Source organism: Drosophila persimilis, unplaced genomic scaffold (assembly GCF_003286085.1).
Source record: "Drosophila persimilis strain 14011-0111.01,24,50 unplaced genomic scaffold, DperRS2 tig00000002-arrow-pilon, whole genome shotgun sequence".
NCBI classification, from domain to species: Eukaryota; Metazoa; Arthropoda; class Insecta; order Diptera; family Drosophilidae; genus Drosophila; species Drosophila persimilis.
In genome coordinates, this window is record NW_020825289.1 from 10,213,743 (window position 1) to 10,227,144 (window position 13,402).

At 46.7% G+C, this 13,402-nt stretch overlaps 1 protein-coding gene across 2 annotated transcripts; it reads right to left on the reverse strand.

The window, feature by feature from the left end:
- Positions 1 to 8,060: 8,060 nt before the first annotated feature.
- Positions 8,061 to 11,866, reverse strand: LOC6591281. 2 transcript variants are annotated; one of them, XM_026986855.1, is made up of 4 exons: positions 11,744 to 11,866; positions 9,683 to 9,845; positions 9,303 to 9,609; positions 8,061 to 9,232 (listed from the first exon to the last, which is right to left on the reverse strand). In XM_026986855.1, the coding sequence occupies exons 1-4, from the start codon at positions 11,843 to 11,845 to the stop codon at positions 8,407 to 8,409; spliced, it is 1,398 nt and encodes a 465-aa protein (XP_026842656.1). In that variant the 5' UTR covers positions 11,846 to 11,866; the 3' UTR covers positions 8,061 to 8,406. The 2 variants fall into 2 exon arrangements, with proteins under 2 accessions (XP_026842656.1, XP_002016497.2); XM_002016461.2 differs by lacking the exon at positions 11,744 to 11,866 and adding an exon at positions 9,943 to 10,050.
- Between the last annotated feature and the right edge of the window lie 1,536 nt (positions 11,867 to 13,402).

Sequence of the window (13,402 nt, forward strand, 5' to 3'; positions counted from 1 at the left end):
GGTTGGCCTGCATTGGATTATGCAATCTCTATTTTATGCACAGTGGGACAAGGTGCAAAATGTGGGGCCACACAATTGGGAACCATTCAAGCGTCGTCTTCTCCTTTGACTGAGCAAAACTATTCAGACCACACGCCATTCTCAGTCGCTGGTAAACTACAATCTTGCACATAAATACAGAAACAATTGATTCGGTTTCCGTTGGAAATTCTCTTCTGGGTGGATCGTTTGAGTCATTTCGAGGTGCTTGAATTATGGACGTAAGCAATCTATAGAAATTTTGTATTTATTAGTTTAGAAAATTGATTTCTTCATTTCATTTTCGATTGCTGTAGAACAGCGCACATTTGTGTTATCTTTTCTGGCCCCAATCGCTGATAAATTTTGCATTTCTGATAAAGCATGAGGAACGGAACACTGGCGAAAAAGTTTCCTGTTGGAGTAATAGGTATGGGGGGAAAATGTATAGGGGGATATCAATTCTTCGGAAATTTCTAGCGAAATATGAATTTCAAAAAAATGCAGCAAGCAAATAATAAGGGGCACTCTAAAGAAGGTTCTTTATGCTATTTTATGTCGAAAGAATATGTCGCTACAAGAATCCTTTATACATACATATGTAGATATGAAAAGGAACGTCGATTTTGAATGTTTGTTCGGAATAAGAAAGAATGAGTGCATTCTTTCTGTGAAGAAAGATTAGAAATAACTATATTATTTCCAAGGAAAGATTCCTAGTTCCCACGATCGCTTATTATTGTTCATCAACGTTTTGTCACTTATAGGGTATTCGTAGTACCGTCTTCCAGTTTCCCTCTCATTTCATTTGTTATTTTTGCATGGATTATTCGCTCTGCCTCTCTTTGTTTCTCCCTCTCTTTCGGTGGTTGTATCACACTGGCTGTTGTTATTGTTGTTGTCGCTTCTGCTGCTGCTAATTAGCATAGATTTTTGAATCGCTTTGTTGTTTCTGTTATTTATTTGGACAGCGCTAAGCATTCCGTTTTGTTGCTCTGTTCCGTTCTCCCATAAAGAGCGAAGCACATGTTTGGCCCTCTCTCTATCTCTCTCTCTCTCTCTTTTGGCCAAAGTGTTGTGTTTTTGTGTTTTGTTTGGCTTTTACTCAGTCATGGACAAGGTATATTAAATAGAGGGTAAGGCAGGAGGAGTATTGTATCCCGCCCGTCTACCCTGTCCGAATCGCTCACATTGCGCCGCAGACATTTTTTGTATATTTGCAGATTACCGTTCTGCCTTACCCTCTTTTGGTATATACCCTGGCGATGGGGAAGCACAACCACAAAAACAGACTCACTCACCCACACAAACAAACAAACAGACAGACAAACAAACAACAATGTGTTTAGTAAATTAATGTATGAAGCGCGCTCGATTTTGCCACCCACCCACCAACAGGCGCACCGTCAGTCTCTGACGTCACGTTCTGTATGCAAACAACACACACCACACACACATGTACATCTGTACATACAGATGCATACATATGTACATATGTTCGTATGAGCAGGGGTCAACGGAGTCTTACAATTTAATTCCCAATTAATTGCAAATCGTCGGCATCGGCTGTTTGCCTCAAAGGAGAGGAGCGCACTTTTATCCGCCGCGTACGTGAGCCAACTGAGGCGACATCCAAGGGGCCGTCCGGCACCGAGGCGGCGCACTCTCTCGTTGCCCGCACAGTGGGCCCGGCCGTCGGCGAGCGGGGTAATGCGGGCATAATGGATGTGATTTTGTCATATCAGACTCGTACGCCCCGCCGCCTCTCCGCCGGTGTCTTATCTGAGCATAATGAATTTTTCGAATCAATTTCTAAAATCGAATAATGATCTCAGCTCCCGACGACTTCGCGGCTCTGCGGCCTCGCATCTAAGTGCCAAAGTTTGCGCGTAATTGCCAGCGATTTGTGAAAACTATTAGTATTGTACGGTATACTGGAGCTGAACCGAATCGCACCCCTCCTCCTTTCCTGTTCTCTTAAATGGTATAAACAAACACATTACACTTTCGGCCCTATTGCGTCAGTGTCCGTCGTCTTCGTCTCAGTAGCATCCGAAGTGTTCTCTTCGCTCCTTCTGTCTTTACAGTTAAAGTTGAAGGCAAACACAGATACACGCACACACAGAAACAGCGTTACAATGGGAAACAAAAAGAAAAACACACACAAAGCTATTTATAAACGGCAAAATCAATCGGCGGGCCCCAAACAACAACTGGGGAAACACTACAGCGGTACTCGAGTTCGTGTGTGTGTAGTGCAGTGTAGTTCTCGATGGCTCCGCTTCACTCCGCAGCGATCGACACAACGTCAAAGTCGAAGTTCTAATGTCAAACTGAAGCTTTGAAAGCTCCAACACCTGGAAGCACCGGTTCTTTCCTTCCCTCCAGCCCAAGCGGCGGCGGCAGTGCCAGCCTCAGCCGCGATAAAGTTTCTGCCAGAGCCGTTAACTTTTGCTGATTGCCGAGCTACACCTTCGCCGCTACCCCTGCCCCATCGCCGGAACCCCATCTGGAAGCGGGTTCCGTCGGCTGCTAGCCGGCTCCCAGCTGATTTGCTGAGCTCTTGGTATTGCGAATAGAAATGTTTTGGCGTTCGGCCAATCTATTGACAGCTGGAAGCAGCTTTCGATTTCTGGAGCACTTGACAGGCGGCGTCGATAGGGCATGGGGTGAAGAAAGGTTAGGACTAGATTATAATGTAATTACGAGCATTGTACGCCAGACTACGCTGTGAGTATTTCAGCCCACTGCTGGGGGTTCCATGAACTTAGAACTGCCCTAACTGGAGGCTCTATAAGCGGAAGGAAAGTGATTTTTCTTTGAAAGATAATTCACTACGTGTGGAAAGATTTCCAAATGGAGGAGGATGTATGGATGCATGTACATACATACGTATGTATGTATCTATGTACATCTGTACACCCAACACTCATATGGAGATTCTGGTTCGTGTATACTGTTATGGGAATTCCCCGTATATCTAGAATAAGATTAAAAGTTTAAAGTTAATCTTTTGATAAATGATCAACATTTCTCTTCAAATTCGAGTACCGCTGTGTTGTTTACACCGATATTAGTCGTGTTAACTTATCGCACAACACGGCAGGCGAAATGCGATAAGCAGGAGACATTCTGCAAGCCGAAGAATATTCTTATCAATGTTTATTCAAAAGTTTGTGCTGTGATTTATTTGTTAGTCCCCAAACAGAACAACAAATAATTATATAACACGAACACATCGAAGTTCATTTCTTTGTTGAATAACAAATTCATGCTAATTGCATTGTCAGAATTTGCTTTCGCGATTTTTTTTTGTATTTCTTTTATTTTCTGTTTTTTTGGGGACGACACTGAATCACAATTCAATACTGAAATGCTGTTTTGTTTCGCTTCTGCTCCCAAAATCATTGCCAAAAGGCCATCGCAGAGACAATAAAAACTGCGCGGCAGCTGCGGCAAAACAACTTTATAGATACCATACCAGCCACCATGCACAAACAAAATTATTATAATGAAATAATGGCCAAGCGAAAATGGTCAACGATTTGGGGAAATATTCGGTTTGGGTCGATCTGTGTGGGCGCTACCATAAAAGAAGAGTTTCGCTCAAGCAAAGAAAATTACCCAAAAAAATACTAAACTAAAACTAAAATATTCACCGAACGAGGTAGCAATTCTTTTGGAATCAGGAAAGGCTGATATTAGGACAAGGAGAAAGGTATTTAACATTTCAATTTGCGCCAAAAAGTATGCAAAATGACGGACTGAACAGATTGGCACAGATTTCAGTCAAAACTCCAGATTTTATAAAACTGACAACCCGTCAACATGGCTAATAAATGTGGCACAATTCATTAAAAGTGACTCCCGACAATCAAATTAAATAAAGCGCTGCCCCCCACTCCGCCAGGCAACCAGAAACCGCAACAATGTCTGTCAAATCAAAATCCAGTGCCCGGGGACTAGCCCCAAGGGCCTTAACGAGCGGAGGGAGTCCCGCTAGGCAAGCCAATGACCGCACACCGAACTTGATTGAGTCACCACAGGAGAACGATAAATGATGATGATAATTTCCTTAAATTTCGTACAAATTATGCATGAGCGGTACGAGTGTGTACTTGAAAAGGGGGCATGGCACTCTTGAGACAATGAACAGCTGCACATTACAAATTTAGGGGAATACATATAATATTCACTCGCTTTTCGGTTCACTATGTCAGGGGCGCAGTTTTCTGTCTGTCCCAATAATCGATTTGGTAAACAAAGAAATTGAAAAGCTGAAAGTACCTTTGGGAATATATGTATCGTCCAGAAGATAGACTTTACTATTTTGAAGATTGAATAATTCTAGATTTCCCGTTTTATGGAGTACAAAAGTTTATTTCCTTTCGTTCCGGTCTTTTGCTGCTCCCCAAATTCGTGGTCAACCTCCCTTACTGTTTTGTCGGCTCTCTCTCTCACTGCCTCTCATTTTTATCGCTTTTAACAATTGACAATCTATTTTTTTTATTGTCTTAAATTTACTAACACGAAGGTAAAACACACACTCACATATGAGATACAGCAAAAGAGAGAAACCATTTGAAATTTTTGCCAGCTGAGGCTTATCAAAATTGTGTGCGCTCTGTCGCGGCTGTGGGGAGCGGTAACAAACAAAAGCAAAATAATAAATAATAGTACATAGAAACTGTTCGTATTGACTCGGCTTTCTTTCTGCTTAATTCGAAGCGCAAGAAGAATGTCAAATGGGAATTATAATTAACCATTAATCATCGAGTGCGCTGGGTGTGCCGCGGAATGCTGGCCCCCCGCTCGAAGGAAATTTAATTTATAAAATATAATTTCACAATTAAATCAAAACTGAATTCTGGAACAGTTTCCGAAGTTCATTTGCATGCATGGCACACACACTCAAACACAGACACACAATAAAACACACACACACACACACTAACATCCGGTCATTAGAGACTTAATTGAACTATAACCAAATGCTGTGGCCTGCCCCAGAGGAAAAGGGTTGCACTGTATAATTTAAAACAAATTAAAACCACATATGCACACAGAGACTGCCCATCCAGATCCATATAAACATATAATATATGTACATAGATATATAAATACAAATAGCGAACATTTTGCGCCGTTTTTGGGGCATCATTATCGCCAGACACAAATACAATAATTAACCCAAATTCGGTCTGCATTCGCCTATCAGTTGAATTTAAAATAGAAATCCAATATTTCCCAATGGGCGTTTATCGGTTAAACAGAAATTGATTTAAATACTTAATGAAGCCGCGCGCCAAGGAGGCAGGCACGTAGAACAAAGCGTTGAAGGTTCTCCGCAGAACAGTGAAAGTTCCCTTTACCGGACACGGTCCACTTAAAAAAGATATTTGCCCCGAAATATGATGTTTAGAAAACAACGATTTCCGCTTTCGGGGTTCCACTGTAAAACAATTACAACGCCACGGCGTAGCACAGTCTCTGGCGTTTCTTGTGTCAAATCCCCGCTTAGCACAGTGGCACGGAAAAAGGGCGCCAAGCCAAAAAGTGTCGCCGGAGCCAAACTCAATCTCTGAACACATCCGAACAATAAGGAGGGGCAGAATTATAATACTACTCGTACTCGTACTCGTATCGTATGTATGTTAACAACTCACTTTGTGTTTGCCAAATTGTTAGAACCTTTCTGCTTTCTTTTCCAAATACACTTTTATTTTTGCACAAGCAAACAGAAGTACATTTCACGCACACGTCCTAACTGTTTGTCGGTTTATCTTTACGCTGAGCTTGACGATCGCAACGCAGCCCGCAGAATGTTATTCGCTTCACTCACGACGGCTACGGCAACGAGAACTTGACTTGGCAAAACTTTGGTAGTAACTAAATAGCTGGGGCCCACGGTATCGCCTAGCACAAACAAACACACGAAAAGTACGAAAGCAACGGCAACAACGCCAATATAGCAACAACTACGCTTTACGTCGCTGTCTCCTCGGGCAGAGCAAATAGCTCGCCTGTTGATTAGTCTGACGCTCGCTGACTTGTTGCTGCCTCTGCCGCTGCCTCTGCCGCTGCCTCTGCTTACGTCAGCTTCAGCGCGAATGCGCACAGTGGCTTGTTTACTGAAAACTCTTGTCGAAAAAACATATCCCCATGCAGTGAACGATTGATTAAGTTTGATGGGCCTGTATTTTTAAATGTACTAAAATTTGGAATATTTTTCGCACGTTTTTGCATATTTGTGAGACACGTATGAGCCGAGAACTTTTAATTTTACCATATGATTTTTGAATGCGAGCCACAGTGCGTCGAGTGGGGTGGGTGACTGGACTGCTGGTCTCTGCCGACGCCGATGCCGATTCCTCTGCCGTAGCCGGCTTAAAGCCGTGACTTGTTGATGCTTTGGTAGGTCGTTCCTCGTTTCTGCTTTGTGCTGCGTTCGTTCGGCGGGCACGAACCACAGATCCGATATTTTTCAAATTTGTATGCATAAATTCAGACACACACAGACGCACTGCATACAGCGAGGGTCGCATAGGTCAGAGAGGGGGCGCTGGTTCTAGTGTGGGGGCGGTGGTGGTTCGGGCTGGATAGGGGGATGGGGATAGGCTGGGCAGCACACAAAGAACAAAAGAATCCAATCATTCAGTATATGGCCGCACCATGTGCGCATCTGGTTCAGGGCACAAGCTGGAATTGCAACTGCGACTGAGGCTGGAACTGGGGAGGAATGTAGAGAGTGAGAGATGCAGGAGAGGGACATGTGTCTGGAGTGGAGACAGCCAATGGCATGGCTGACGATGACGATGACGATGACGACATGGTCGGTGGGACTGCACATGTTCCAAGGGGTGCTTAATGAGTTCTTCTAGATGGGTTTTCCCCAAGGTTCCTCGGGAAAGTTTAAGGGGTTTGGATCCGTTGCGATAGGTATTTTATTAACTTTATAGTTAAACTAGTTAAAAAATGTAAGCCATTGGTACGAATGTGAACCAGGTATCAAGAATTTTTCCTCAACAACTGCTGGAGTAGCCCTCGGCATTTACATATGTATATGTATGTAGATTTTTTTATGTTTTGCCGGCTTTAGGCAATGTTGTCCACTCGCTCGTTCCACACCCTACCCTGCCGTTTTATTGAGCCCACCATGCCCCCCTCACTCCCTCTCTTATTATCCATAACGACAGCGTCATTGTCATCGACGCGACGTCAAGCTCCAACAGACAAGAGGATGGCAGCAGAGCGGCCGTCGGGGGCCAGGAAGGTGGGGTGCCAGTGCGACTGCCAGGGCCCTAAAACGGGGTTTTCTATGGTAAGGGTGGGGGTCGGGTCGCCGGCGTGCACTGTTAGTTATTATTCCCATTGCCATGTGCGAGAGGGTGGGAGAACAAGCTCTCTTCGCTGCACTGCTCTCCTATCCATTACCCTCCACTTTTCTCATTGAATTTTGTATAGTTTGTTAGCGTTCATGCGCGGGCATGTTCCGCGAACAGAACGAACAAATACATATATACAAATGCTAAAGCTACAATCAGGACAATCAACGTGCTATGCGAGTAATCCATATGGAATTTCAGATGTCACCAAGAAGCAAGGTCGATTAAAGCGGATAAAACTGGTTAGCAATGGTTACCAAGGACTGAAGCGTTAGGATCTAAATCCATGGCACAAAATGTAACTTAAATGTTATCACAAGCCAAAGCTAAGTTTAGAGGCATGCGGTGAAAAGCCATCTGGCGGTGGAAGCTCACCTGTTGCCTCCTCTGCTCCCCCGTTTTGAAGCACCTTGCGACTGGCATATGGCGTGCCGCAGTTTCGACACGCTTCCGTCGGACTCCCTGAACTGGAAGTGCAGAAATGGACAGGTCTCTCTTGCCGCCAGGTGATGGTGTACTCACCTGCTCAGGGCCAGTATCAGAGGACCACGTTCCCGCTGCGCTTGGAGCATGCGAAGCAGCTGGGCATCGCTCAGCGGGACGTCCTGCAGGCGAAGCGAGGACTGCGAGGGAGGAGGAGAGTAAAACCGTATCAAGTAACATCACAAATCACTCAAGCACACTTTATTAAATATATCATAACACTTAGAGGAACAACTACAAATGCAACTTAGCCTAATTTGTCGTACACTCTTGGACACACGTTGGGCTGGACGCGGGCACGGCGCCGACTCCTTGCCGCGGCGCAGGGAGCAGAACTTCAGCATGTCGACCGGCGACTGGCGACTGGCTACTGGCGACTGGCTCAGATCAACCACAGCACTGAACTGAACGGCGATTCGTTTCGGGTTCCAGCTTAGATTTTTCTAACCCGCAGAGATCTCTGTTTTAGGGGGCGTTCGGTGGTACATATGGGGCCTAGAGATGGGGGACAGCGATAAGACTACGCCAGCTCGCAGATGCCGTGGCGGTCCATGAAGACCTCAAGGCAAGTGGTGTCGACGCGATCGAAGAGCAGCGAACCGAAGCGCCTGGCAGTGTAGTCCACGATAAGAACCATCTTGCAGTTGATGCACTTGTCGCGATAGTGGAAGAGCAGCCCCACCGTGGGGTGAACCACGTGGTCCACGAAGCCTGGAGCGGAGCGGTACACCTGGTGGTTTCCCATCTCCACGATGGAGCGGGTGTTGACCACCAGCTTGCTGCGCACATAGGCGGGCATGATCTCCAAGGTGCGACGCACCTTGGACTGGGTATACAGGAGCCGGTTGAGGACGTGGGTCGGCGAGTTGAAGGTGTCGTTGCTGTCTTTCCGGTAGAAGAACACATTGCGAAAGACGAAGCCGGCGGTGCGGCCTTCGTCGCACTGACGCAAGTAGTCCGCCAGCGAATTGTGCTTCAGGGGCATCAGCACCTCGTCCAGATCCACCACGGCTGCGTACCGATAGTTATCCACGACGTTGGCGCGGTATACGCAGTCGTTGAACTGGGCCACAATCCCAGCGTAGTGGAGGTCCTGCAGGTGCGGTTGCACGTTCCACTCGAAGACGTCCGCCAGGCCATGGCGCTGGTAGTGGGCCAGGACACGTTGCACCTCATTGCTGGCCTCCACGTAGTAGAAGTAGAAATGGGCGGCGCCCTGCAGCCGGTACATCTCCACGAACTCCACCAGTCGCAGCACGTTCGAGTAGTTCTCCTGGAGCGGACCCACGCACACGGAGATGGCGGGTCGCGACTTGGTAAACAAGCTCGTCATGTTGCGGGGGTAGCTATTGGGGGTTGCACGTGTGCTGTTAGACGAAACTTCACTGGGGTGGTGGGGTCTAATGATGCACTCACCTTATCTGTATGAAGCTGGGGCTGAGGTGGCTCAACCGATTGGAGGCGTAGCTGAGGGCCACCGCCTGTGGCAAGCGCATCGGGTCGCGCCTGGAGGCGTGTAGCGGGCACATGATGCTCCAGGCCGCAAAGCTGTTGTTGTGCACGTCGTGCATGGCCCCCGCCTCCTCGGCCACGATCTCCTGGCTGCTGAAGTCAGCGAAGCGCACGATGCAGCTCACCTTGGAGTCCCGCAGGCGCACTGGCAAAGTGGCGAATATCCGCAAGGAGCCGATGGTAATTTGGTCCTCATCCATGCGGACATTTCCTATAGCCCAAATATGGAGACGGAGCATAAGGATGAGTACGATTCAGAGGAGCTGTGGGTGGGTGACCCTCACCTATGATCTCTGTTCGGGCATCGAAGTAGGCCGAATAGATCTCGTGCCTCAGTGAGGCGTTGCCGATCCTGCGCCAGCTGTTGGTGTAGTTCCAGTGCGGATTGGGCTTCTCCAGGATCAGCTGGCGCTGCAGGTGCTCCAGGTCGACACGCAGGCGCTCATTCTGCAAGCAGGATATGAAGAGAGAGAGAGAGAGAGAGAGGAAAACCAACTGGCCGTCAGGTAAGCTGCTGTGGAAGGATGAGCGGGCACCCACTCACAAGGCTCGTGCGCATGGAGATGTAGACCAGGACGAGCATGGCGCTGGCCACCAGGCCGGACAGCGTGAAGTACACGTACTGAAATCGGTTCTCTTGTGCCGCCAGCATGGCGTGGCCTTGGCTGGAGGGGCAGCAGGTGACAGGCGGCACTTGTGGCGCGACTAGCCGCGTGCTATGCTCTCCCCAGGAATCACCGCCAGCAACTAAAACTGTTTATTTATTTCTACCGTTAGCAGTGAGTGCCGTTGGCCGATGCGTTGACAGCGATGCCGACGCCGACGCCAACGCCAACGCTGACTTTGTTCGGCGCCGCTTGTGGCACAGACAGTCGATGAGCGCGGCTCCTGTTGCTTATTTGCTTAGCGCTTTGGCGGTTGATGGGCAGCCATCGATTAGTAGACCAGTAGACCAGATACTCGGTGGGGCGCGGAGGCGTCAGCGTCCCTCCAGTGTCATCATCGGCCTGCCTGTCCTCGGCCACATTTGCGCTGCCACTGACCGCACCGCAACACAAGTTCGTTTGGCGCCCACTGTACGCAAATTATTACGACAACCACACGCACGCACACACACACACACACACAGACGCGCACTCTGTCGAATGGGGAAGGAAAGGGGGTGGTAGGTGCTGAAAGGGTGGTGGTGGCTGGCCTGGCTCCCTTTGCTCCAGGACGCGCATGCAACAAGTTAATCAACGCACGCCTCGCATCAAACTGGCGCCTCCGTCCGCCATGAACGCTGTCATCAGAGCCACAGAGGCAGAGGCAGAGGCAGAGGCAGCAGCGCTGCAGCAGAGAAGCAGCTGAGACACATCGACAGCGACATTGGCGTTGCGGCCGGGCTCCAACTAGTGGAATTGGTGGGGGCGGGGGAGGACGGAGCCTTGTAAGGGTACTCCATGCGCCATGACGGGGGGTGGAGGGAGACGGGACTTAATAAATTTTGTGTGTGTGTTTTTGTCTCTCGATTGGATTGGAGTGTCCATGGGACACTCTGCCTCTCCTCTCCTCTCCTGTCCTCTCTGTGTGAGTCAGCGCCGCCTTTCCCGGCTATTTTTAAGAAAATGAAAACGTCTTCCACTTTTATTATGGAAAATGAAAACATTTTAATTATACATATGTACATAGCTACATACCTATACAGTTCTATACATATGTATGTGTGTGTGGATGATTTACACATTAAATACATTTGTCTTTGGAATGGGAATCGAAAGTGAGCGAAGGCGATGACCACATGACCACTTGATTCTGAAGAGATACTATTTATTCATATCCCATAGTGGGGCAACGCCATAGATAACAACCGAGTAGTACCCGAAAATTGGAACACACTCCTCTTAGGGTTAATCCTCTGTTTAATCTATGCACCTCGAATACAGATTTAGATGTCAGATTACGTTGTCGAATACCACACCCGATAAGATCAGTACCCAATTGCTTGGGTACTTCTAATAGATAACATGATATCTCAAAGATACATATAACATACATATGTACACATATTCATATGTATGGTACATACATGCAACATTATTAAATTATCTTGTTTTTTTGTATGGTTTCTCTGATTGAACGGTACTTCACAACGAAACACAGCCCACCAACTCACCACTCAACCCACTGTGCACGATTGTACCTTTAATTTCCACGCGAAAGCAACAAATTTCTCTTGATTTTCATTTCAAAGAGAAATATTAATTATTCCAACCATTAAACACGTAAATGGGTCCCATGTTGAGATGTTCTTTCGGTCGTAATAATTGAGTGCCCCTTCGGTGCAGTTCATTTCATTCACTCACCTGCACATTTCTGTAGCCAAAGATAAGGAATAGATAGACGAAAAGTACCAGAACCGGAACATAAGTTAATCTGGGCCGCATCCAGTGGGAAAATCGAGCCATTTTTTCTAGGGAAACGTCATGACTTTAACTGGGGAACACACAGGTGACTACTGAATAACGGTTGCGTGGGTGCACGGGTGCCCGACTCTGCGGGCACTATCAGCTCATTGAAATAAATGTGTTATCACACATTTGATAGAGACATGGATAGAGAGGTGTGTGTGTGACCGGGTACTAAAAGTAACGAGGGGGAACGTTGTGAGTTGCTGCGGACACCGCAACTCTACGGTTATACCCGATACTAAGTCAGTATGGCTCTCCTCCGGCAGACGCCGCTAATATTTAACGACACGACAAAGAGTGCGTGCGAGAGAGACAGAAAATCAGTCTGAGCGTGACGTCGGGCGCTGCGTAGCCACTGCAAATTGATTTGTTCCTTTTGGCTATAAAAATGATCTGATCTGATCCAGATTCAGCAATCTAATAGATATGGTCATTATCTATGATTCTGCGTTTTTAGTTTTCTCAAATCTGCAATATTGTGGATGCAACAGATTTTCGTCCTTTGTGGGGGCGGATGGGGGTGGGGCGAAATTCTGAGATATACGTTTTATAGTGACATCTTAAAGGAGTGTGTTCACCAAATTTGGTTACTCTAGCCTTAATAGTCTCTGAGATTTGTGGTTGCCTCAGATTTTCGTCCTTTGCGGGGGCGGAAGGGGGTGTGGCGAAATTTGGACAGGAAACGGTCAAGGTCCGATATCACAGGAGTGTGGATACCAAATTTGGTTGCTCTGGCTTTTATAGGTTCTGAGATCCTTGAACTCATATTTTGCAATTGGCAAAACCGACCATGAAACCTGTGTGTTAGAGTGAGACAGAGCGAGAAAGAGTGAAATTGTTTTCGTGATTCTGGCTGTAATAATTATACGATCTGGTTCAGATTTTGCACTCTAGAAGATATAGTCATCTTCTACGATTCTGCGTTTTTAGTTTTCTCGTATCGTCGAAATTGTGGATGCCACAGATTTTCGCCCTTTGTGGGGGCGGAAGTGGGCGGGGCAAAGTTTTGAAATATTTTTGGAGCAGTGACATATCACAGAAGTCTGGATCCAAAACATCGTTGCTCTAGCTCTTATAGTCTTTGAGCATTAGGCGCTAAAGGGGATAGAAAGACGGACAGACGGACGGACGGACAGACGGACAGACAGACAGGGCTCAATCGACTCGGCTATTGATGCTGATCAAGAATATATATACTTTATAGGGTCGGAAACGATTCCTTCTGGACGTTACACACATCCACTTTTACCACAAATCTAATATACCCCAATACTCATTTTGAGTATCGGGTATAAAAACTAGTGCACAATCTGAGAGATCTGAACAAAGCGGAACGGCAAGCAGTTACCCTGGAAATTCATAATCTGTTCATATATTCACATGGAGGAGGCTCAAGCTCTTGGGAAGTTTGATCAATTATTATGCAATTTGGTAGTATAACTGTCCTACAGAGGGTTGTGATTAAAATACTTGTTATCAGATTTTGCAAAAAAAAAATTTAATAAGAATTACCGTCTTCGAGGACTATATGAAAAAATTTAATTATTCATCGTT